Source organism: Harpia harpyja, chromosome 1 (assembly GCF_026419915.1).
Source record: "Harpia harpyja isolate bHarHar1 chromosome 1, bHarHar1 primary haplotype, whole genome shotgun sequence".
NCBI lineage: Eukaryota > Metazoa > Chordata > Aves > Accipitriformes > Accipitridae > Harpia > Harpia harpyja.
This window is the reverse complement of record NC_068940.1, coordinates 2,720,092-2,744,864: the sequence shown is the minus strand read 5'-3', so window position 1 is coordinate 2,744,864 and position 24,773 is coordinate 2,720,092. Positions and strand designations below refer to the sequence as shown.

The following is a 24,773-nucleotide window of genomic DNA, read 5'->3' as shown; positions in this document are numbered from 1 at the left end:
GCTGTGTTCACAGCACTTAGGTACTTGGCCCTGGGCCTCCTTTTAGCCCTATATATTCAAAGCTAATGTTTTGAGTATGGTTTTTTGTGCAATTTTCATGAATTAACATGAGAACTATACTGCAACCCATCAGCATGATGAGTATTTGAAAGTAAAAAGCCTGATGGGATAGCCCTTGGGTAGCATGTAGAATGAACAGAGCCAACCTATGCACAGTCTCATCTTGCAGCATATTGGGAAGAGTTAACAACTGATGCTACCCCTGAACAACGCTAAGGCATTATCTGAGAGAGGTCTATTTGACATGGGCCAACCATTGTCAGGGACCACGCTTGCAAGTCTGAACCATCAGCAATTCAGCCAGTTCCCGGGCCTGTTTCATTTGGCAGTGGAGATGTAGCAAGTGTTGCTGGAGATCAAAATCGTTACCTAACAATAGTTGCAGCTGCAGCAACTGCAAAATAAAGCTTCTTTTGTTAATTTACACTTTGCTTATAAGTAGAAGAAATGTAAACAACTATAACCTTGAAATCTTTTCCATTTGCTTTGTTTTCATTAAAAGCAGTCTGACTGATTTTATGGCTTACTAACATGAATTATTTACGTCAGTACCAAGCATCCTGGAAATGACTCTGGTCACAAGAATGACTAAAGCGGATTTGCAGGAAACTTGTGAAGCTTATTGTCAAATGATGTTTAGGCCATTTTTTCCAGCTTTTTCACTGTGTGATTGACAAACACCATAGGGGAAACTGAGCCTTTGCTAGGGGGGCTATAGTAGTTCCACAGCGCAGAAGAACCAAAGGAGGCTCCTGGCAAGTGTCCATAGAGAGGCAAGGCACTATCTGCATCAGCTCTGTATCAGGAAAGAAGAATGTAGAGAATTAGCCAAATGGGGAGGGAGGGTTGTAGAGACTCATGGGCTACAGAGACCTGTGTAGGTCCTGGGCTACGTCCAGAGATTCTACTCCTGCTCAAGAGGTTAGGCAAAAGTCATGGAACAGCTGACAAGTGTGTAGATATGTCGTGAAGGACTGACCAATATTCCAAGACACAAAGTGTCTGAGACCAGTGCCAGCTCAAAAGAAAGCACGAATCCCTGCCACCAGTGGGGCTATGCAGGATGGTACCTTTTTCTCAGAGACTGCTGTACCACGTTATCAACCTTAGGAGGAGGTACTATTCCTGCATATCACTGTCCCAGTGATGGCTCTGCAAGAGCAGAACAGCCATTGTTTCACCCTGCCATGCACTCCACTGATGCAAGGGAATGGTGAGTTGGCAGGCTCTTGAGTCCACATAGCTCCTGGGGCAAAATCAGTCTGCCGCTCCCACAATACAGTGAAGTGCTGTTCTCTGGATACAGTGTTGTCCAAAATGGGCAACTACCATGACATTAATTCCTAACGTCTATTGTTCATCACTCAAGATCTTGTTAACTCATTTGTTGCAGAATATTTTTCCTTGAACTATACTTTGCCTTTGAGTTATACCAAGATATATGTATAATTACTAATATTATATATAGAATTGTTATTATTAGTAAAACCTAGAAACTATATATGGTGTTTGTGTGATTTATCTTAGAAGCACTGAACTGGCTGGGAAGTGCTGTAGAAAATCCATCTCTTTTGGAAAGTGATTGTATTGGTTACACATTTTGGCATGACATGAAAATATGACAGAGGTTATTCAGAAAGGAAGAAAAAAATCGTCTTATAATGCCATCATAAAGTGTTGTGGTATTTACCTTACAGCTTATAGTATTGAATGCCACATAAGTCATAGCAGTGACATACACTTACAAACTCAGTAGTCATTTTGAGGGACCCGTTAGAGTAGGGACAGTTTTAGGTACATGACTGCCATAAATCAGTGCATGTTACTCCTTCCAGCCTTGGAAACCTTACCCTAGTCTATCTTGTACTCTAATAGCACAATGAGTTATGCCACACTACTTAGAGTATGTTACTGTTAAAATGTATCTAGAACTGCTGTAATATTTTTCAGGTGAGATTAATGGCATTGCAGCCCTTCATGGTATCGTAATCACTTCTTTCAGTGTCTGAACTGCAGAACACTTAGATGATGCCATGCACCAATTGCTGCATTTCCAGCAGGTTGAGGGAGGTTATCCTTCTGCTCTACTCATCTCAAGTACTGTGTCCAAGTTTGGGCTCCCCAGTACAAGAAATATAGGGACATACTGGAGTGAGCCCAGTTAAAGGCCGCAAAGACAACAGAAGGACTGGAGCTTCTGACTTATGAGGGGAGGCTGAGAGAGGTTAAACTATTTAGCCTAGAGAAAAGACGACTTGGGGGGGATCTGCTCAATGTGCATATATATGTGATGGGTGGGAATGAAGAATACTGAGCCAGACTCTTCTCAGTGGTATCCAGAGAAAGAACAAGAGGGAATGGGCATAAATTGAAAAATAAGAAATTCCATTTAAATGTACAACCCCCCTTTTTTTACTCTAAGGGTGATCAAACACTCAAACAGGTTACCCAGAGAAGTTGCGGAATCTCTATCCTTGGAGATATTAAAACCAAACTGGATACAGTGCTGGGCAATTTGCTCTAGCTGCCTCTGCTTTGAGCAGGGGTGCTGGACTAGACAATCTCCAGAGAGACCTTCCCACCTCAGTGATTCTGGGATTCTGTGATCCATGCAGCAGGTTTTAGCACTGACAGAGATGTAAATAGCTGTTGTGGTTTAACCCCAGCCAGCAACTAAGCACCACACAGCTGCTCACTCACTTCCCTCCCACCCAGTGGGATGGGAGAGAGAATCGGAAGGAAAAAGGTAAAACTTGTGGGTTGAGATATGAACAGTCTAATAGAACAGAAAGGAAGACACTAATAATGATAATAATAACAATAATAAAATGACAATACTAATAAAAGGACTGGAATATACAAAACAAGTGATGCACAATGCAATTGCTCACCACCTGCTGACTGATGCCCAGTTAGTTCCTGAGCAGCGATCTGCCCCCCCCACCAAATCCCACCAGTTTATATACTGGGCATGATGTCACATGGTCTGGAATATCCCTCCGGCCAGTTTGGGTCAGCTGTCCTGGCTGTGTCCCCTCCCAGCTTCTTGTGCCCCTCCAGCCTTCTCGCTGGCTGGGCAGGAGAAGCTGAAAAATCCTTGACTTGGTCTAAACACGACTTGGCAACAACTGAAAGTATCAGTGTGTTATCAACATTCTTTTCATGCTAAACCCAAAACATAACACTATACCAGCTACTAGAAAGAAAATTAACTCTATCCCAGCCGAAACCAGGACAGTAGCACCCTGTCAAAGTCCTCCACAAATACCACAGTCCTTAATCTGGAATTTACGTCTCATTAATTTTTTCCCTGCAGTCTACAGCCTTCTGATTTCTGCTGCTAAACTCTGCCAGTGCAGTCCAGGGTTGGGGATAAGGTAAAGAGTGGGGAGGAATAGAGAGACAAAGTGGAGAGAAAGAGACTCCTGGCTCAGCAAGTCCATCAAACTGCCCTTTGCTGATCTGAGACTGCTCAGAGGTTCAGAAACGAGGCTCTGAAATGCCTGTACAGAGCGCCTGTAATGCCTGTAGCCAACTGATTCAACATCTTACTGATAATCTGCCTTCCCAGCCTGCCTTTCCTGAAGAGCCTGTATCCATACACTGCAGCACGCTGGTTGTGAGCTATCCCACCATGTCTCTGTAACCTCAGAGCGGGGATAGCCCTGTAACTATGCATGGATTCCCATGTCCTCCTGTTTGTCTCCCATGCTGCCTGCTTGGGAGACATGTACCTGAGATGGGTCCCAGACATGCTGCTTTCACCAGGGGAGTGGAAAAGTGTCCCCCATCATGTCGTACCTGAGATGCTTCCTAACCGCCTGACATGTCCTCACTTCTCTCCAGTTTATTATAAGCCTTTGCCCAACATATCTTTCCATTACAACAGACAGACTGTTCAGCTGGACAGAGAGATGGGGAGTTGCCATGCTGTCTCGTGACCTGATACCTGTGCTGGAGATTAATTTTGCCTTTGAAATTATTCTGGACCCTTTCAAATTGAATCTGAATACATGAGCTTTATATGGGTTACGTTCGTGAATTTATGAAGCCTGAATTGTTTTGGTAAACAGATGAAACAGATTATTAATTTGGCACTTGGAGTAACTGGCTGAATGCCAATTTTGTGTACAACATGTGCTTTAATGATAGATGAATCCATTATAGCTCACTTCAGCTCAGAAGTGATACAATTTGTTACTTAAGATGGTTTAACTCATATTTCAATTATGTTAATTTCATAAGGGTAACATAATTATACTGCCTCTGTTAAATCACTTAGCTGGTGGAATCAGTTGCACGATATTTTATATATTGTTATATATAAATATATATATAAAACCCAATATTGTTATATATAATAACTGACTTTTCTTTATTAAGTGTTAAGTATCTCTTCCTTAGCTCTCCTGTGAAAGCCCAGCTTTTTCTACCGCTGAAGTTTATTCATATTCTTGAAAAATCCTTATGATTCTGTTATGGCTGCCCTTCATGCAGATTCATGGGTGAACAGCGGGATGTTTAAATTCTTCCTGTGATTCCCTATTATTATTATTTTTTCTCTCAGAGTGTACCAAATTAACACATGTCCAAGCATAAATGGTATCTGTTTGATTGTTAGTTATTAACAGGACACATACCTTTTCACCTTTTAGGCCTGCTTTTCCTTTCAGTCCTGGTAACCCCTGACGTCCATTTTTACCCTAAAAGGAAATAAATTTTTTAATTAGACATTATCTTTTATGCAGGTTAAACTGGCTGTACACTTAGCAGCAGAGACTGGATGTAAGGGTGCTAGATTCTAACTCTTGGCTTGTGCAGTGGAAGGAGATATGGGACTTACACCTCTATGCAGTTGGCAGTGCACAAAATGTGCCTCTCGAATCTACTCTGCCCACAACAAAGTGGCAGTGAAGCCTGTTTGGGGGATATAGATGGAAACACTTGGCAGGCTGCATTTGGATTTGACAGGATGCCAACTGGACCACACAGCACTGATGACAAATATTTTGAAAACTATAATGTTCCACTAGAACAAATAGTGACAGCTGTCTGAAAAGTCCTCTTCAAATTTTCTGTGTCTTAGCCATTTACTTATCTAGAGGTAAGAAAGTCTTCATTTATTCCAAAGTTGCTGAATATGCTTACAGCAGGTGAATTCCAGGCTAGAATTCTGCCTCTTCCCTAACAACTTTCAAACTATAAGAAAATGGACACTTGGAAGAAATCTACTTTTAATTTCATACAGAAGTGATAGTCAACATAGAATAGTGAGATATATTTGCAACACACCACTGCAAACTGTTGCCCTGACTGCACCAAATCATACCACTGGCATTAGCCTGTTCCCACCTTCTACTGAAATCCTTTTTGCCTTGACCCACTTGAATATATTCAGTTCCTACCAAGTAGGATGCTTCCTCAGGACATGTGTCTGACAGGGATGTGTGGTACTACATAGCATTTCACCCCATTTTCCATTCTAAACTTTACCAGTCAAATTAATCCCAAATAACCTTTCTATATATGTTCATCTTATCTACACGTAACACGCATATGCTCTTCCTATGGAGGCTGGATCATTGGCTAGAAAGAACTCCCACCAGCTTTAAAGTCACTGCTATTATGAAGTGGTGTTATTTATGAATTCAGTTAGGACACTGGAAAAAAATTCAGAAGGCAAATAAATTCTGTTTTCCCTAATGGCATTTTGGGAAGGTGGACAGCTGTGATTATGGACTGTAGTGCTCAAGTTTTAGGGCTGTACTAATTTTAAAGATGGGGTGTATAAACACATCATGGAGAAAAAAGGTATCTGTAAGACTGAAAGGTTTTTTTCTCCTATTATTATTTTTCCTGTAGAGTAACTGGTATCAAGTTTATAGAAAAGTGGCAAACACATGGCCAATATAAATCTAGTGCATATTAATTTTATTGCTGAGTGAAGCCCCATCAATCCAATAGTAAAGTTGCATAGGTGTATGCAAGATCGGAACCCAGCTGCACATGGACAAAAGAGTATCTATAAAAAATACAGGACAATGGTTCATTTCAGAAGATATAACAAAATGCCTATGATAGGATATTGGATTGTTTTACAAGGGTTTGTTTACAAGGACAAAACAATTGGTTTTGAAGCATTTGAATTACATTTGAAGAATTTTCTATAAGACATTTCCCCATTATTTTGATTTCATAGAATTTCTTTGAAAATGTTCTGCTTGAAAGTAGTCAGACTTCTGTTAATACAGAAAATGTAAACCTCTTGTCCGTAAACGCCCTAATGACACATAATCTGAGTTAAGGCTAAATATTTGCAAAACCAGCTACATTTCTCTGAACATACTAAAGTATGCAGGCAGCATTCATGCAGGACCTGAATAATGCATCCCATGAATGACTACTGAATTATTTTTTTAATATCTTAACACATACCAGTTTCATTTGAGGTTCACTTGCAGGGGTCAGGAACGGACAGGAAGTTCATAGCAGCGGTGCATGGCACGATACGAAAGGAGGAGCAGGCATGGTGGTGATGACAGCCTCTGGGTAGGAAGGTCTTAGAGAGGGGAAAGATGCACAAAGTGGCAGCAACAGATAATAAGGAAACAAAGAAGCCAGGTAGTAAAGCGTCAACAGAAGACAGGTACGCAACAGCAGCTGAGACACTTGTGGAATATGACAGCTAGGGATTTGTTATTATGTGCGTTGCTGGGCAATACTTCACCACGAAGGATGTATATGCAATCTTTCAGCAGCTCGTGGTGAACTGACCTACGGACGGGAGTCATCTGAAGAAAGGAGGAAGGAACAATACAGGAAGATGACAGCAAATGTGACACAAGAGTGGGTAAAATAGAGGAACACAGAGGAGATAAAGCAGGAAGGATGAAGCAGAAGGTACTGTTGAATTACTGCGCAAGAGTTGAGGGGTGAGAGGTACATCTGGAAAGTTAATAGCAGCTGAGTTTAGGAGGAGGCAACATGGTGGCATGTGTCTATGAAGGGTCAATGAAGCACTTTGGTTTTGCCTTGAAGAGGTCAGGGTCTGAGTATGTCCTCTTTTTGAAGTTCCTCTCTACAAAAAAGCCAGCCTCACCAGAGCTGGACTCCTTGTACAACTGCTTATGTCACGCCATGCCTCTTACTTTCTTTGCAACCGGGAAATCATAAATTTCTCTTAGAAACCTGGGTCATCCTCTCTTGGCAACCTGAGGAAGTCAACTAAAGCACCAGAGCTGCATTCAAAAGAGAGCACACGGAGAAAGCACTTTGCTGCTTAAGCTTCAATGTAGCTGAGTCTCTGATAAAAAATGTTGTTGGGGTTTTTTTCTTCACTTAACCAAAATATGTATAAAAGAGTACTTACGGGTAACCCATTTTTACCAGGAATGCCCTAAAATAAAACATCTTTGTCAGAAAGGTAAATAAAACATTGTAATAAAGAAGCAGCAAAAGACAAAAACAATTGACTATAGCTTGATGTATCATGCAGTGACAAAATAACAAACCAGAACTGTAACAAATAATATGTCACAGCGTGATCCGTTTTGCACCTCTGTTTAATTGGATACATCTTGTGCTGATGGTTCAGAAGGATATGAAGTGTGAAACATCCTGGATCTACAGAAGCCACTGAAGGAGGCATGTGAGTTCTGAAGTCCAGCAGCTTTGAACATGCTCAAACATGATAGCTGGGAGGGTGGTACAGCACTGCAAAGGCTGCCCAAAGAGTTTGTGGAATTACCACTCTAAGAACGTTAGTATGTTGGCAGATCAGTTGTTTGCCTCGTGCTTTCTGATGATTGTCTCCCATCAGGCCCTTGTACAGCTGTTGACACATGTGCAAAGCAGATGTGACACTCTTGAGTTGATTTGGTGGGGCTAAAAACCCATCTTGTTGAAGTATAACTGATGACAGTGTGTGAGGCTGTGGAGTTTGAGCCCTTTATGCATGTGTGATGGATGACTATTACCCTTTCTAAAATACATGCATTCTTTCAATGGACAGAAAATACTCACAGGCTGACCATGTTGTCCAAGTTTCCCTGGAGGCCCAGGAGGTCCTTGATCTTTTTTCTGCTCATCTTCCACTCCTGGCCTTCCTGGAGATCCTGTGGGCCCATCTTCTCCTTCCTGACCTTTCTGGCCCTGAGTAATTAAAATGTTAAATATGAAAAATGTGTTGCATTACTTTTCCCATTTTTTGCTCTTCCCCCCCCCCCCCTTCCCTCTCTCCTAGAACCCCTGCTTTGTTCAATGCATTCAGAAACCTGTTAGGCACCATACAAAAAATATACTCCATTCAGCAAAGGCAGTCCATATTAGAGGTCATTCCTGCAAGTACAAAAAAATTGCTCACTGAGCTGGAAGAAAGGAAAGCTGGTTACCTAGATGCAAATGACCATGGTCTAATTCCCTATCTGCACAAATCTGCACAGTCTAAATCAGTAATATAGGTCTGAAAAAGACCAGTTTCACAAACTCAATCTCTCTGGGAGAAAATTGTGGAAGTTAAAGAGACATGTTTAGGAATGCTTTAGCCAACTCCCCTGAGATCTACAACTCTAACAAAAGAGGGTTACATAGCCAGCTTGGTTAAAAAGAAAAGTGACAGAAGGTGAAACGAGGAGTAAAAATGGACAACAAGCAAGAGCAAAAAATTACTAACCATCAGTATTTGGTCAAGAGAAAGTAAGAATAATAAAAAGAATATTTTAAATACACCAGGAACAAATAAACCCTTTCAGTGGTGAACGTCGGACACTAATACATATTTAAATTCAAATCCACTATACAGGACAGAACATTTAACTCATTTTTGTATCATATTTTGAAACAAGCACTAGGATTTACTCACATTTTATAGCAGCAATGAAATATTTTGTGTTCCACTAGTAGCTAATTAAACTAGGAGGGATGTAATATAGTAACTATCCAAGCATTTTAAAGTTAGCAGGATGACAGCTTTCAGCAAAGGAGCTGTTAGCTGATTTTTAAAAGATCTTTCTGGGTTTTGTCACTAGGAAAGTTCCCAAAGACCAGAGATTTTTTCATCTGGTCTCATTAGAGATTTTTTTCCCATCTGGAAAAGTGTTAGAAGAGAACCTAGTTAACTAAGCTGTAGGTAGGATCATCACCTGAGTGAGATAACAGGATTGTTGATACACGTTGTTAGAGTACTGAAGAAGCCAGCGGATGTTATGGCAGGACCCCTCTTGATCATCTACCAAAGGTCTTGGGAGTCTGGGGAGGTCCCTGCTGGCTGGAACCTAGCCAGTGTTGCTCCAATATACAAAAAGGGTGTGAGGGAAGAGCTAGGGAACTACAGACCTCTTAGTCTAACCTCAGTTCCTGGAAAAATTATGGAGAAGATTATACTGAGTACTATTGAAAAGCATTTAAAGAATAATGCAGTCATCAGGCACAGTCAACATGGGTTCACGAATGGTAAGTCCTGTTTAACTAATTTAATATTCTTCTACGATAAGGTCACCCACCTGGTGGATGAAGGGAAGGCAGTGGATGTAGTTTTTCTGGATTTTAGTAAGGCTTTTGATACTGTCCCTCACAGCATCCTTCTGGACAAGTTGTCCAACTGTGAGATGAGCAGGTAGACGGTGCACTGGGTGAACTGGCTGAATGACAGGGCTCAAAGGGTTGCAGTGAACAGGGCTACATCTGGCTGGCGACCGGTCAGCAGTGGTGTTCCTCAGGGTTCAGTTCTAGGGCCAGTTCTGTTCAATATATTTATCAACGATCTGGATGCAGGAGTTGACTGCACCATTCGCAAGTTTGCTGATGGTAGCAAACTGGGAGGTGCTGTTGACTCTCTTGAGGGACGAGAGGCCTTGCAGAAGGATCTAGATAGATTGGAGCACTGGGCTGATTAATGGGATGAAATAACAAGTCCGAATGCCGGATTCTGCACCTGGCATAGAGTAACACTAGGCACAAGTCTAAATTGGGAGAGGAGTGGCTGGAGAGCAGCCCTGCAGAAAGGGATCTGGGGGTGCTGGTCGACAGCAGCTCAATAGGAGTCAGCAGTGTGACCTGGCAGCCAAGAGGGCAAACCCCATCCTGGGGTGCATCAAACACAGGATAACTAGCTGGTGAAAAGGGGTGATTATCCTGCTGCAGTCAGCGCTGGTGCAGCGTCACCTTGAGTATTGTGTGGAGCTCTGGGCCCCACAATTTAAGAAGGACGTGAAGGTCCTTGAATGTGTCCAGAGGAGGGCACCAAAGCTGGAGAAGGGGCTGGAAGGCATGTCCTGTGAGGACGGCTGAGGACTTTGGGTTTGTCTAGTTTGGAGAGAAGGAGGCTGAGGGGCGACCTCATTGCTCCCTACAGCGTCCTGAGGACTGAGGAAGGGGAGAGGGAGGTGCTGAGCTCTTCTCCCTGGTACCCAGTGACAGGACACGTGGGAATGGTTCAACGCTGCGCCAGGGGAGGTTTAGACTGGACATTACGAAGCATTTCTTTACCGAGAGGGTGCCCAAACCCTGGTAGAGGCTTCCTAGAGAGGTGGTCAATGCCCCAAGCCTGTCAGTGTTTAAAAGGCATTTGGACAATGCCCTTAATAACATGCTTTAACTTTTGGTCAGCCTTGAATTTGTCAGGCAGTTGGACTAGATGATCGTTGTAGGTCCCTTCCAACTGAAATATTCTATTCTATTCTAAAGTCAAAGTGTGAACATAATGAATGCTAAATCAGCATGTTTTTGTCTGCCTAACAGGCCATAATTTTCTTTGTTATGTGTGCTTGATAACAGTAACACTGTTGATCTGACTTCAGCAAATTTTCCTAAGGGGCATTTGTCCGAGTTCTATACAACACTGAAAAAAATAATGCTGTGCCTCATCAGTGTCACCCATATTAATTGGATTACAAATTGCATAACCTGTACAATGGAAATCTTGTACAATGGTAAACTTACAGGAGGTAGGGCCACTTCTACCATGTACTCACAAAGACCAGTTTTCAATGCAGTAACAATTTTTAAATTATTATTTTCTAAGAGATTGTTCATTAGCATATTGTATAGCCATCTTGGGTATCTATGTAGTGAAAAGAATGTGGAAATTGGAGTAAGTTCAAGAAAAAAGTTGTAAAGATGAGGAAGTAGCAAAACTACTTGTCACAATAGATTTAAGCTTTTTATATCACACCTCTTAAATCAAGACTGGATTTTTATTTAAGAAAAATACCCCAAAGCTGAAAAAAACCAGATTGTAAGAACAATAGTTCATCCTGACATTAAAATCACTGCATTTAAAAAAATGTGGATGCAGGCATGAAAATGTTAGAGGAATCATATTTGGAAGTCCTCCAACAAATATTAAAGCCTCTTGTATGTCAGCTCCAATGGATGATCCTTAATCTAATGTTTCACCATTTGTTATAATTTACCACAACAAACACAGAAACGCTAGAAGACCCTGTAAGGAGCAACCTTAAACACTTGAATAGAACACACAGTGTAGAACTTTAGGATAAAAAGTTCTGTCATTCTTGATGCTTTATGTTTTCTGGCAAACAGAAGCAGTCATAACCGACTGCAGTTTCAAGCAATACGAAAAACGGACTTTTGGCGTAGGAGTCACAAAGGCAATAGGAAGGAAAGGTCGTCATTTATTTTCTGCTTAGAAAAAATCTGTGTTGGCTGTTGGATCAGGAATGTTAATTAATGGAAAATGTACTGCTAGCTGATTATTTTGAAATATGTCAACAAGTAGGGCAAGTATTTGAGGAGCTGGGGCCCTCCAACTCACACAGGATTCCAAATGAGGGGCATATGTAATTTTAATTTGCAGAATCACACAAAATTCAGGTTACACATTACCTTAGAAATGCAATAGGCACAACATCTTTCAAAGCCCAGTATCTCACCAGAGCGGGTGACTGCAACATATGGCATAGCCATCCCCTTTGGGGTTTCTAGAGCCTGCAGTCGTGTAGGCTGGAGTACTCCCTATTTAGGAGTTAAAAGGGCTGCAATTTTTCTTACCACTGTGTGAACCTCAAAGTAGAGACAGGCTACAGCCTTGCATTTTCTCTTAATTTCCTTGTCTAGGAGACAGGCCCAAATGGAGTATCTAATTTTATAAGGCATTTGTCAAAAAGTGATTTTGAAAATGTGACTAGTCTCAATGCTTTGCATGTAATTTATAGTTATTCCTGGTGCTAGTTATTCCTGGTCCTGGCAGAACTGAATTGCCAATTAAATTGCAGCCCATCTTTGTCAGAGTTTCCTCTGTTCAGTAGTGTACAACTCACTTGATGGTGGCACACAGACTTCCTAGAATCTCTTTTTCCATCAGGAGGGATCCTGAAAGGAATCAGGACAGCCTGACCAGGATTTTTGGAAGGCATCTCTGACAGGTGAGAGATGTCCAAATATCACCTCTTCTACAGTACTTCTAAAAAATGTGCTGGCAGCCTAGAGAGAAGCTAGGCATGGCTGTAAACAGCATTTATTCATGTAACTGCTCTGACACAGACATGAGTAATACAAGGACCCCGAACAACTTTACTGCCTTGCCTCAACTTTGATCCTTTGTAAGGCCATCTGGAGATGGAAAGGTTGTTCAGTCTTAATATTTTCTTAGTCAAAGCATCTTTTTATTGTGAATGCCAGGAAAGCTGCTGGTTACTTTTTAAATGGATTTTTCATCTCTGGGTGTTAACGTATGCAGGTGTCAGGAGGCAGCATACACTGCTTTCTTAAAGAAATAACTAGGAGTGGCAGACACTTTTCCAGTGCAGTCCACGCAGCCATTCCCTTGTCAAGACATGATCAACCTCTTGGATGGTAATTCAAGTAAGATTGGGTTTATAATGGGATGATTTCCATAAACTATAAATTTTCAGATTAGTCTATGGGCAACTAAGGAAAGCCAGCGACACACATTTTAGGCACGGATTCCTCCAGAGTTGAGCGTGTTTTAGTGTTAGTCTTCTGTTTGGGTCACCCGATAATGAAGCACTGTGATAATGAAGTGCTTCTTTGCACTTGGTACTTCACACAGAAGCACTTGGTGAGCACTCAAAGGGTGTAATTTTACATCTATTTTTATGCCACACTTCTGAGAAGGAAGCAGGACTTTCACCTGCAAGGCAGTTACTGTGAGTAAGACCAAGATGCCTGCTTTAGGGAATAAAAATTGTGGGCTTTTATGGTGAGGATTTATGTTGATCATTTTCTTTGTTTCTCACTTTCTTAAATGCAAAATGAAAAAATGCAAAACTGAAAGAATGAATTCATTTTTTTAGCAAAAAATCTCAAGCCCATCTCAATGGTTATAGATCCAAACTTCTGCATAGTGCTAGTGCTTTTCACTCTGATATGCAAGAACATTCAAGAATTTTAAAAGTAACTTCTGTTTTAGCATGCTGCTAAGGTGGAATTGATAAAGGTACCAACTCAGAAAAGCACCTAAAATTCATGTTTTCCTGCTCTTGGGACAAAAGACAAGGCATATGATAAACCCATTGTACAGACCTCCTCTCTGCTTACTCCAGCACCAGAGCCATCTTCTTCTCGTAAGATTTTCTGTGTGACAGTGGTAGACTCACTGTTGTCTTGTCCAGTTTCCATAACAGCTGAATCTAAATAAAATAATCACTTATTAATGGGAGACAGAGCAAAATAAAACCCGCCCAGAGGTATTTATCAGAGCACAGATGCTGCAAGTTGTATGAAAAGAGAAATTATTTCTATCATGACCAAAATACATTCCAAATATTAATATTAGTCATTTTGTAACTCTGAAAATTTTAAAAGGAAAGAAAAAGGGAAAAGTGAGAATAAAATTATAAAACAAAAGCATTTTTAAGACTGTATTGCATCATCTTTGCCTCAAGCTCTAGTTTAATGGTTGCCTATTTTTCATCTATATAAAATAAAAATTAAGAGGTATCTAAACAGGTAATATCTGAAGTATGTATGAAATTTAAATAGGAACATTATCTTTGGCCTTATTAAGATAACTAGCTTTATTTTTTATTTTCTAGGAGTGCACTGAAATTGTCTTACTAGTGGAGGAAGGGATTCCTCACGCATTATGCCCTGCTCTTATTACTTTGCTGCCTACACTTGCATCCAAAACACGCCATTGGTGCATTAGGCAGATTCACATCCTTTCCAGGGAACATAAGTAGGATATAGTTGTTTATTCAGTGGTGGTATTCAGTTTTACATGAAAGGCTGTGCTTCACTATAACAGAAGGTCATCAAAGTAAATACTCATCTGAAATTCCTTTTAAAGGTGCCACAGGGCTTTAGAGCCAATACCACTATTTGCAGAGGTATGTCTCAAGAAGTGCCGTGCTTCTCACTGACCTGAGCAGAATGAAGAGGATTTTTTTTGTTTCATTTCCTTTGGCTAACACTTGCATTTTACTGGAGTGTTTTAGAGTATCAGAGCAGCAGCTCCTCAAGTCAGCTTCTTTGTTTTATCCATTTTTTTTCATTTTAAAATATAATCCATAGTTCTGTGACTGAAACTTCCACACTATAGATGGGTAAATCTATTCTCTGCATGTTTAACAACGACTGAGATAAGCACCTATATGGAGTGAAAAGCGAGAGATGTGTTGAATGGTGGCTGTAGTTGCTACCACTTACCTTTGCTGCTATTAGCAAGTTGCAGTCTAACAGACTGCAGTTTCAAAGACCAAATGTTTGTTGAGCCAATTCTTTTCTAACACACAGGATGTCCAAAACCATAGGATTTTCCATTCCTGGCAGCACCCAAAATATGACAGTGGCTTTTCATACAAAAGGAAATGACAGGCTCAGACCTAGAGAACGTAAATGACCACCCTCCCCCCTACCTCCCCCCCCCGCCCCCGCAAAAAAAAGGAAAAAAAGAGGCAGTGCCTTGTTCTTTAAGTTTAGCTGCTTCAGAGGTTTCTTCTGAGCTGTGATTTCCAGAGAAATCATTTTCTTCCAAGTAAGACAATATAGTTGGGGGGGCTTCCACTGGCTCAGCCAACATATCTTCAGGCTAAAAAAAATCATAAAATCCCAAAGAACTGTTTAGAGAGAAGGCTTATCACATATTTTAAAGCATGAATCGGTAGATTACCTTCCTCAAAGCATAGTAATCAGAACTACCACATTTATGAAGCAAAACAGAAATCCAGATCTTTCCCACTTAATATCTTGCCAGTATCTGTCCTTACTCTTATGCTGCCCTTAGAAACATTAACTGTCATTGCCATCATAAAAACTGAAATTTGTTAATGGCCAATATATACACCCCCTTCCATTTACAAGTTTTCAATTTATTTCACCTTCTGTTTAACTTTTCCTCTTTACAGTACGCACCTAGTTTTTGCTTATCAGCAGATGTCACACTAATTTGGTCAAGCTCTTGAGAAAAACTAGCACAATACCTTTGAACTCCACTCCTCCAACCAAGTGATGTTCACTTGACAAACCCATAGAGAGGGAGAAAAACACAAGGAATGTAAAGTTATCACTGCAGGTCTAAAAGCCTAGAGCTGGCTGGTACCCACCCTTCCCCATGCTGGCTGTGGGTGGGCAAGAGGTGGCCATTTCGATAACCTGGTATCAGCTGCACTCCCTACTGGAATTAGAGACCTGGAGAAGCGCTGTCTCAGCATAGCGAGGAGATTACTTCATGTAAACCTGCATTTGCAATTTAAATAAAATTTAAAAGTGATTATGTTGCCATGGTAACCTGGAGCAGACTTAATGGGCCAAGCATCCTGGTCTTGAACCAGGTTAAGATGTGCAAAATGGCATAATAGGGCTTGCTGAAGTAGTTCCCGAGTTGCCAGCAAAAGGAAGAGAGGTAACATCATTGGCATGATTTTTATCCCACTGGTTTGTATCCTTATAATTGAGGAAAAGCTTCAAGATACTTCTTGTTATCAAGAAACATATTGAAAATAGGCTTTAGGGCTCCATTTGAAGGGGAAAGGAAATCTTTTCCACAGTGGGCTGGATCTGATACCCACTATTTGATTTCAGTTTTACTTGCTCGACTTGAGAAAGAAACAAATGCATGTTTCCTCTGCTCTTATTTCTCTTATAACTATACACCTTGTTCTTGACATTCTGCGTAGGAATATTTCAATTAATCTTTACAGACCGATAAACCTTTTTATGCAGCCTGTTTATCTGAACCATAGTAAACTTAGAGTGCTAAGCTAGTCATGTATTACAGGGTTTGGGGTTTTAAAATCCTTAATAAGACTGGGTCTTGGCTACTTTGAGAAAGGAGGACTAACTTCTCCCTTTAAACGCAATATCCAGTGACCTCCCTCTTCTGAGGCAGAATAACCAATACTTCAGATGAACAGTAGAAAATAATTCACACAATTCAGAATGTGCTCAATTGTACAGTCTATAAAGCATTCCTGATGTTTGTTTCTCACTGGAAAAAGAAATAAATCAATGGTAGGACAAAGACTTAAGTGCTTCATTTTGAGAAATAATTTAAAAAAGCTATAAAATGGACACCTCCTCCCCCCCCCCCCCCAGTATTAATAGATATTCCCAATCTAACTCTCTGCACTAGAAAACAATGGGAAGAATAAAGATATTTACTTGAAGATTGTGGAAAAGCAACCCAAACCTTACGCTACACTCATAAGAATGTAAACTTAATAGATAATAGTGATTACCTGCCTGATAGAATTATAAGAATTAAGATAATGAAAAAAAGTACATTTGTGATTTAGTGAAGGGATTGGAAAAAAACCCCAACAAAATGTCTTGAAATAATCCCAGTCAGTTTAGACATGAAGACATACCGGTGGGATAAAGAAGTAGTAGCTAATAACCACACACAAAGGTTAGTGATCAACATCAGCCAATGGAGTTGAAAGGATGTGTCTAGTAAAAGAATGGTAGGGTGGATATCCTCTACTTGTCTACATGTACTCTGTCGTGGTTTAAGCCCAGCTGGTAACAAACCACCACGCAGCCGCTCCTCCCTCCGGCCACGGTGGGATGGGGAGGAGAAAATATAAAGAAACGCTCGTGGGTCGAGACAAGGGCGGGGAGGGATCACTCCCCACTTATGGTCACGGTGATATAGAGAATGAACTGCTTATCGCTTAATGATTGTCTCTCTGTAACTTCACATACCAAGGACTGGTGTTTGTCAAGGATTAAGCCTGTCAGAGACTGGTACTTGGGAGTGATGAGCAAGAAGGAGCCATGAGCGATCACAAAACTTAATTAAATGTCTGATGAATTTACGATCTTGTTGAGAAGGCACAAGCAGAGGCCTTGCTTGAATAGATAGGGCCGGAAAAGATAAGAACTCCTGCCTTTGTTCTCATCCTTGTAGATAATTTAGCTTAAACTAGCCATATGGTTTTACACCACTAATGAAAACTTAGATAATAAGAGCACTAATAAGCATTAATGTATCAAAACATGTAAAGGACCATACTGCGCAGAATCACCTGAGGAGGGTCAAATAGCGGACAAGTGAGGAAGACTACGGAAGACCACCAGAGGACTCCTGAAGACCACCAGAGACCTTCAATGCGCCTGCGTAAAGGACATTTACATATGCTAATAGTTTCCCAGAAAACTAATGAATATGTATAATATTTCTCGGAAATGTAGTGAATATGTATGTAGAACATGTACTTAACCTGCACAATTAGACCCGACAGTGTGCACGATAGGTGGAGCGATCCCTCGTGCATCCAGCGCTGCCAATAAAGAATACCTACTTAAGAGTTAATCAAACTATTGTGTTAGTTTCTTTGAATCAACTGGCAAAAGACAGGCTCAACATGGGGAAGGAACAAAATCAATGTAATCTGCTACCAGTCAAACCTAACCAAGGCTGTTGGGGAGTAAACCCCAACCCGAGAGCAGCTTCCCCCCCGCCCTCCCGCCTCAGCCCCACTCCCGGTTCTCTCTCCCCAGGGGAGCAGGGGACGGGGGCTGGGGTCGGTTCCTCACCCCTGGTCTCTGCCGCTCCTTCCTCCTCAGGGGGAGGAGGACTCCGCGCTCGGCCCCTGCTCCGCCGTGGGGTCCGTCCCTCCCGCGGGAGGCAGCCCTTCACCCACTGCTCCAGCGTGGGTCCTTCCCGCGGGAGGCAGCCCTTCACCCACTGCTCCAGCGTGGGTCCTTCCCGCGGGAGGCAGCCCTTCACCCACTGCTCCAGCGCGGGTCCCTTCCGCAGACAGGGCGCACTCCTTCAGTCACAGACTGCCTCAGCCACGCAGGCGCGGCCATTTTGGGCGGCCTCCGCTCCCCCGCTCCCCTCCATGGGCTGGGGGGGACAGCCTGCCGCCTCACCGCGGCCTCCCCCGCTCCTCCTCCTTCCCTGACCTCGGTACCCGCAGAGGGGTTCCTCTCACAGCCCACTCCCCTCTCCGCGGCAGGTTTCCCAGCAGGTGGGGTTTCTTTTCTGTTTTTTTTTTTTTCCCCCCCTTAACTCCGCTCTCCCAGAGGCGCTACCGCCGTCGCTGAGGGGCTCGGTGGGTTTGACTTGGAGCCGGGGGAGCTTCCAGCAGCTTCTCACAGGAGCCGGCCCTGCAGCCCCCTCCCCTGCTACCAAAAACCTGCCACACAAACCCCCAAAAACTCCCTGTGCACAAAGGCAATGGGGAAATGGATTAGGAGATTGCAGGTGGGCGTTTTAGTATCTTGTCCTGCCCCGCAGAAAATAAAGCAGCATGCCACTGCGTGTGGACTGCCCACAGCAATCTTCCTTACGGAGCTATGTTAGTATATTTGTATATATATACAGAGCAGTATTTGTATAGGTACAGCTGCTCAGAAGTCAGTGAAGGTCTATGAAGCACCAAGTCCCTTTGCTTTCCCATCTGCAGCTCCTAATGAATAGGAGGACACTACAGAGAGGACAGCCAGTTACAGTCTAGGTCCTGCAGGGGAGTGAACTCAGAAGAACATCCAAAAACCAGAGTTATAAAAGGTTATTCCTGCCTCTCCGCATAAAATAAGATTCAGTGTATTCTCCTGCTGTCCTGCCCATCTCAAAACCTTTCCTCAGGAGAGAATGCTTCTTGGGAAACTCACAGATATAGTTTTCTCTAGATTTTCTGTCCTCTGGTGGTAAGGAAAAGACTTTCTGTGTCACCTAGACCATCTCCTTGCAGTTTAGGCTTCTCCTTTGACAGTTCTTAGCTCCCATACATACACCGCAATTCAAACACTGAGGGTTTTCCTCCCTCAGGAAAGGTCTAGAATCTACAGAAAGCCCTCAGTAACAGGAGAGGGGTCTGACATGCGTGCAGCAAGCACTGGGATCTTAATCACTTCCTTCAAGGTGATAGTAGAAAGAGATATTCCATAGTTCAATCTACCTCTTCTGTTTCTTCATTACATGCCGTTTTTTCTTACGTGCGCCAACTATCAACGCTTGTTTTAGCATTCCTTAACTGGGAACACAATGGCTTCCACATTTTCTGGGAGACAACTGGTTGGCTTAAGAACTAAGTGCCTAGGCTGTACATTTGATTTTCAAGGAACATGATAGGCACCATATTGCCCAGTCTGTTAGGAAATAGAAAGGGTGTCACTGGAGGATTTACACTGTTGAGGACAAGCCTTCATTCTGGGCCGGCAGGTCTTCCCAGGCTCTCTGGTCTCTGATGTCTGCCTTTTGTGTTCAGGATGAGGTTCAGACTGTAAGAATGGAATTTCTTGAATGTAACCTCTGCCACCACAGGCACAACAGCAAGATAAAGCTTGCGTAAATGTGACTTAGGAATCACTCTCTTGGGAAAGAGCAACTTCACTGTAACTTTTTCCCTGATGGACTTCATTCTCTTGCTCTAATGATACATTTTCTTTGGTATTCTGTCCACTCCATGTCCAGCCACAGGGGACTTGAAAAGACATAGAAAAAATGGCCCCCAACCCATGTCACTGAGTCAAGATTCACACAGGCTGCATGGGCATGTGGAAAAAATTTTAGTTGGGAGGAACCTCTTGAGGTCATGTAAGTAGACCACTCATGTAAATAGATCAGCTCAGCTGTGATTTTGTCCAACCAAATCTTGCAAACTTCTAAGGACAGAGATTTGATATCCTCTTTGGGTGACCTGTTCCAGTGCTGCACTATTATCCTATTGATGTGAGTTTTCCTGAAATACAGCTTGAACTTCCCCAGCTACAACTTGCAACTTTTGTTGACTGTCACTACTGAGACAAGTCTGGTTCCATGCTCATTGGTGTCAATATGCATAAAACTGTGTGTGTCACTTCTGTAAAGACCGCAGATTAAACAATGAAGCACTAGGTTATTGAAAGGTAAAATCTGTTAGTGGATTTTATATTTAACTCTGAATGAAGAAACAAGGATAAATACACACTACTAAATACTAGTATGCAATCCAGAACACAGTTTAGAATCCCCATAAAAAGAATTTAGAACTTTTAAAATCTCTTGTGATCAGTGTGTGGATAATAGAAAATTAGTTAAAAAATGGTAAAACTAATTTGGAACGTTTGCTCTCAGATTATTACATTTACTCTAAAGCCAAAAGAACAATCCACATCACTACAGACTGGCCAGCCTCACTTTGATCTCTGGGAAAATTGTGAGGCAGGTCCTCTTGGAACAGGTTTCTAGGCACATGAAGGAGAAGGAGGTAACTGGGAACCATTAGCATGGATTTACCAAGGGTAAATAACTCCTGACCCACCTGATTGCCTTATGTGATAAAATGATTTGATTTGTGGATGAGGAGAAAGCAGTGGATGTCATCCACCTTGATTTTAGCAAGGTTTCAACACTGTCTCCCACAATATTCTTGTATCCAAGCTAGGACATTACAATCTGGGTGGGAGAGCAACAAGATGGGTAAAAAAATAGTTGGATGACTGAACTCAGAGCATAGGGTTTAATGGGACATACTAATGGGTCCATCCTGGGATCTGTTGTGTTTAACATCTTTACCAATGACCTGAGAGGCAGCAGAGTGCTTGCTCATAAAGTTTGCAGGTAATGCCAAAGTGGGAGTTGGAGGTGCATCAATTAAGATGCTCAAGTGCAGGACTGCTGTCCAGAGGGACCTGGAAAGGCTGGAGGAATATGCCAGCATGAACCTTATGAAACTCAGCAAGGACAAACACAAAGTCCTGCACCTGGGAAGGAAGAACCCCTTGCAATGACACAGGCTGGGGATGGACAAACCAGGAAGCAGCTCTGCAGAGAAGGACCTGGGGATTTTGGTGGACAGCAAGCTGAATGTGAACCATCAGCGTGCCCTAGCAGCAAAAAAAGCTGTGTTAACAGGAACTCTGGCTACATGCTAGTAGGCCTAGGGAAGTGATTATCCCCTTTTATTCAGCACTTCTTAGACAACATCTAGAAAACTGTGCCTGGTTTTGTCCCCTATTATGAGACAGATATCAATAAACTAGAGTGAGCTCAGCAGATAGCTTACAAGACAGACAAGGGCTGGAGCACTTGTCCTGTGAGGAAAGGCTGAAGGAACTGGTCATCTTCAGCCTCAGGAAGAGAAGGCTTGCAGAGACCTAGTGGCAGCCTACCAATACCTACACAGGGTTCATCAATGATACGGAGCTAGGCTCTTAACAATGGTGCTTGGCAGTAGGACAAGTGACAATGGGCATTAAGTTGAAACAAGAGAGGTTCTGACTGGATATAAGGAGAAACATTTTCACCAATGAAGATAGACCTGCACTGGAACAGGCTCTACAGTGAGGTTGTTGCAGTCTACATCCTCAGATGTTTCCAAGACCAGACTGGAAAAAGCTCTGAAAAGTGTGATCTGACCTGACTGATGACCCTGTTTTGAGCAGGAGGTTGGACTGGATGACCTTCCTTCCAATCTGAAATATTCTATGATCCTTAATTCTATTTTTGTGATTGTTAGTTCATAAAGATGTAAGGCTAATGAAACAAAATAGGTAGCATTGCTCCTGGGGGGGGGGCGGAAATCACACAAACCCAGTACTGCAACACACATGAAATGGCTTGAACACTTGTGAACCAGCCATGAAAATTATTGTTCCCTACTTTTCCTTTCTGGCAGTGCCTTTCTGACATACAGAATAGTTCAGGCTATATTTTTCTGAAGATCCCTAGAGATAAGACCTGCCAAGGACAGTTTTTGGCTGAATAATCAGTTAGCATGGAATCCACAGAAAAATTCTTATGAAGAGACACCTCTTCTACAAACGTTAAACATGCCTTTTTTTCTGATTCACTGAAGCCTTTTTTGCTGATTCACAAGGCCCATTAAATGTAAACATTCTGAAATAGTCCAAAGAGTCCTATCCATTCCTACTGCACAGTACTGAACTACTTAGCAGAAAAACACAGATTAGAATATGCACCATCAACATTGCTAACTGTCTTTATTCAGAGATTGCATTTTCAAGTATTACCTTTGACTTGTTTCCTTCCAGCTGAGCATAGCAATTTACTTCAGAGTGCTGATTTGGAGAATTTGTTCAGCTATTTTTCAGAGTAAAAGATAAATAAAAATTTTCTCAGAAACATCTGTCAGGGACTGTACTGATTGTTAAATTGTCATTTGTTTCTCTGTCTCTTGTTTTCTCTACTCTTTCTTTACTCTCTTTACTATTTCTAAAGAGTAAACCCACTAAAACTCCATGGGCAGTCACTCTGGAAGGCATACAAATCCCATGAGACATTTGCATTTAGACATTTCTAATTTGGCAATAGCATTAAACATTTTGCTAAAGGAGACTACATATATATTGACCTGCTGGTATGGCCTTTTAAAGTCCCCAGGCATTTTAGGAAAAAAAATGTGGGTGATCCAAGGAAATACTTTCACCTGAAGTTCTTGCATTTTGAAGAAAATAGCCATTTACTGGCCTTTCAGGCTTATGACTATTCGGCTCAGAAACCTAGGTATCATCATCCATTCTGTGATTGGCTCATACAAAGAGTTACTGTAATAGTAACTGGGACTGCACGCAGACACAATGAAGATTGTTTCTACACAGTCCAAGAAACTGATAATCCACCACCAAAAAAGTGTCTGTAGAACAAAAAAGAGCCACGAAGAGGCTTCTTTCTTTCTTGTTTTCTAAGGGTGATAATCTGCCATATATACATATTTGCTTTATTAACTTTGTGGTGTAGCTCTTCAGAGAAAACTATTTGTGTACTTAAAGCTTGGTTCAGTTTCCCAGACAATCTTAAAAATGTTTTAATAAGAAAATTAAAATAACATCAAAACAGACAATAATTTGTGGAGAAATTACAATAAAGTAAGTGAAAGTATTACAGCTGAATGGAAAAAATTTAACTGATATAATCATTGATGAGCAAGTGTGTCTTTGAGAGGCGCATCAGGAAAAGGTATACTTTGCCTCCTCATTTATGACAACCACAACTTCATCATTACCACATAATAAATTGTATTCTGTAATACTTTTTCTGTGACATTTTTCCTTCTGGGCATTGATTCTAGCTTAATTATGGAATTCAAGTTAGCCATAGGCAACTTCTAGGTCTTCTGAAAAAGGTCTGACATTGCTGTGTTACCTTGACATTGTCAGATCTTGAAATAACATTTTGGCACCCAAGACTGATCTCACATGTTTGGAAAATCAAAGGAAAATGTCACGCTTTTACTCCCTGGGAGCGGTACATGGTGATGAACAATAGCTATTACAATTTTACGTCCCTGTTCGTGTAAATCATAGATATATTACTAATTTTTTAGCAATGTAACAGTAACACTTGCTCATTAAAATAGAAATTTTCTACCTTTTGTACTCTGCAACAGTGAATAATATGCTGAGATTATGATGAGAAACAACATTATTGTGTGCTGGTTTTGTCTGGGATAGAGTTAATTTTCTTCATAGTAGCTGGTACAGGGCTATGTTTTGGATTTGTGCTGAAAACAGTGTTGATAACACAGGGAGGTTTTGGTTACTGCTGAGCAGTGCTTACCCAGAGCCAAGGGCTTTTCTGCTTCTCACCCCACCCCACCAGCGAGGAGGCTGGGGGGGCACAAGGAGTTGGGAGGGGACACAGCCGGGACAGCTGACCCCAACTGACCCAAGGGACGTTCCAGACCATAGGACGTCATGCTCAGCATATAAACACGGGGGAAGAAGGAGGAAAGGGGGGGGGACATTCAGAGTGATGGCATTTGTCTTCCCAAGTCCCCGTTAAGCGTGATGGAGCCCTGCTGTCCTGGAGATGGCTGAACACCTGCCTGCCCATGGGAAGTGGGGAATTAATTCCTTGTTTTGCTTTGCTTGCACACACAGCTTTTGCTTTCCCTATTAAACTGCCTTTATCTCAGCCCACGAGTTTTCTCACTTTCACCCTCCTGATCCTTTGCCCCATCCCACCAGCGGGGGAGTGACTGAGTGGCTGCGTGGGGCTTACTTGCCGGCTGGGGTTAAACCATGACATCTTGCAAAAGGAGGAATAAAAACCAAAAATTCTACTATTGCTGTGTGCAATTTTGAACAGTGTAGTAATTACGATTGTTAAACAGAAACTTAAAGCAATAGCTAAAAAAATTCAATTTTTTCTGGATAGACTAGAGAAGTTAGACATCTTTCCTGAATTAGCTGCAGTTGTATCCAAATGAGAAAAAGTGAAAGCACAAAAAGATTTCATGGTTTAAATTTTGTGGTATGATGCAAAATGGAGAGGAGCCATCAAAGCACCAGGTGATTTTGCTGCCATTCAGAAGAACCCCAGCTGGCTGCAGAAATAAGCA

At 41.8% G+C, this 24,773-nt stretch overlaps 1 protein-coding gene across 1 annotated transcript in view; it reads right to left on the bottom strand.

Moving 5' to 3' along the window:
- LOC128146850 (collagen alpha-1(XV) chain-like) overlaps positions 1 to 24,773 on the bottom strand; it is a 163,419-nt gene that overhangs the window by 82,144 nt on the left and 56,502 nt on the right. Inside the window, exons 6-10 of the mRNA XM_052798747.1 lie at positions 14,944 to 15,070; positions 13,564 to 13,670; positions 8,083 to 8,211; positions 7,430 to 7,456; positions 4,701 to 4,763 (exon numbers count right to left, since the gene is read on the bottom strand). Of these exons, the coding sequence (XP_052654707.1) occupies positions 4,701 to 4,763; positions 7,430 to 7,456; positions 8,083 to 8,211; positions 13,564 to 13,670; positions 14,944 to 15,070 (453 nt within the window). The remainder of the gene's footprint in view (positions 1 to 4,700; positions 4,764 to 7,429; positions 7,457 to 8,082; positions 8,212 to 13,563; positions 13,671 to 14,943; positions 15,071 to 24,773) is intronic.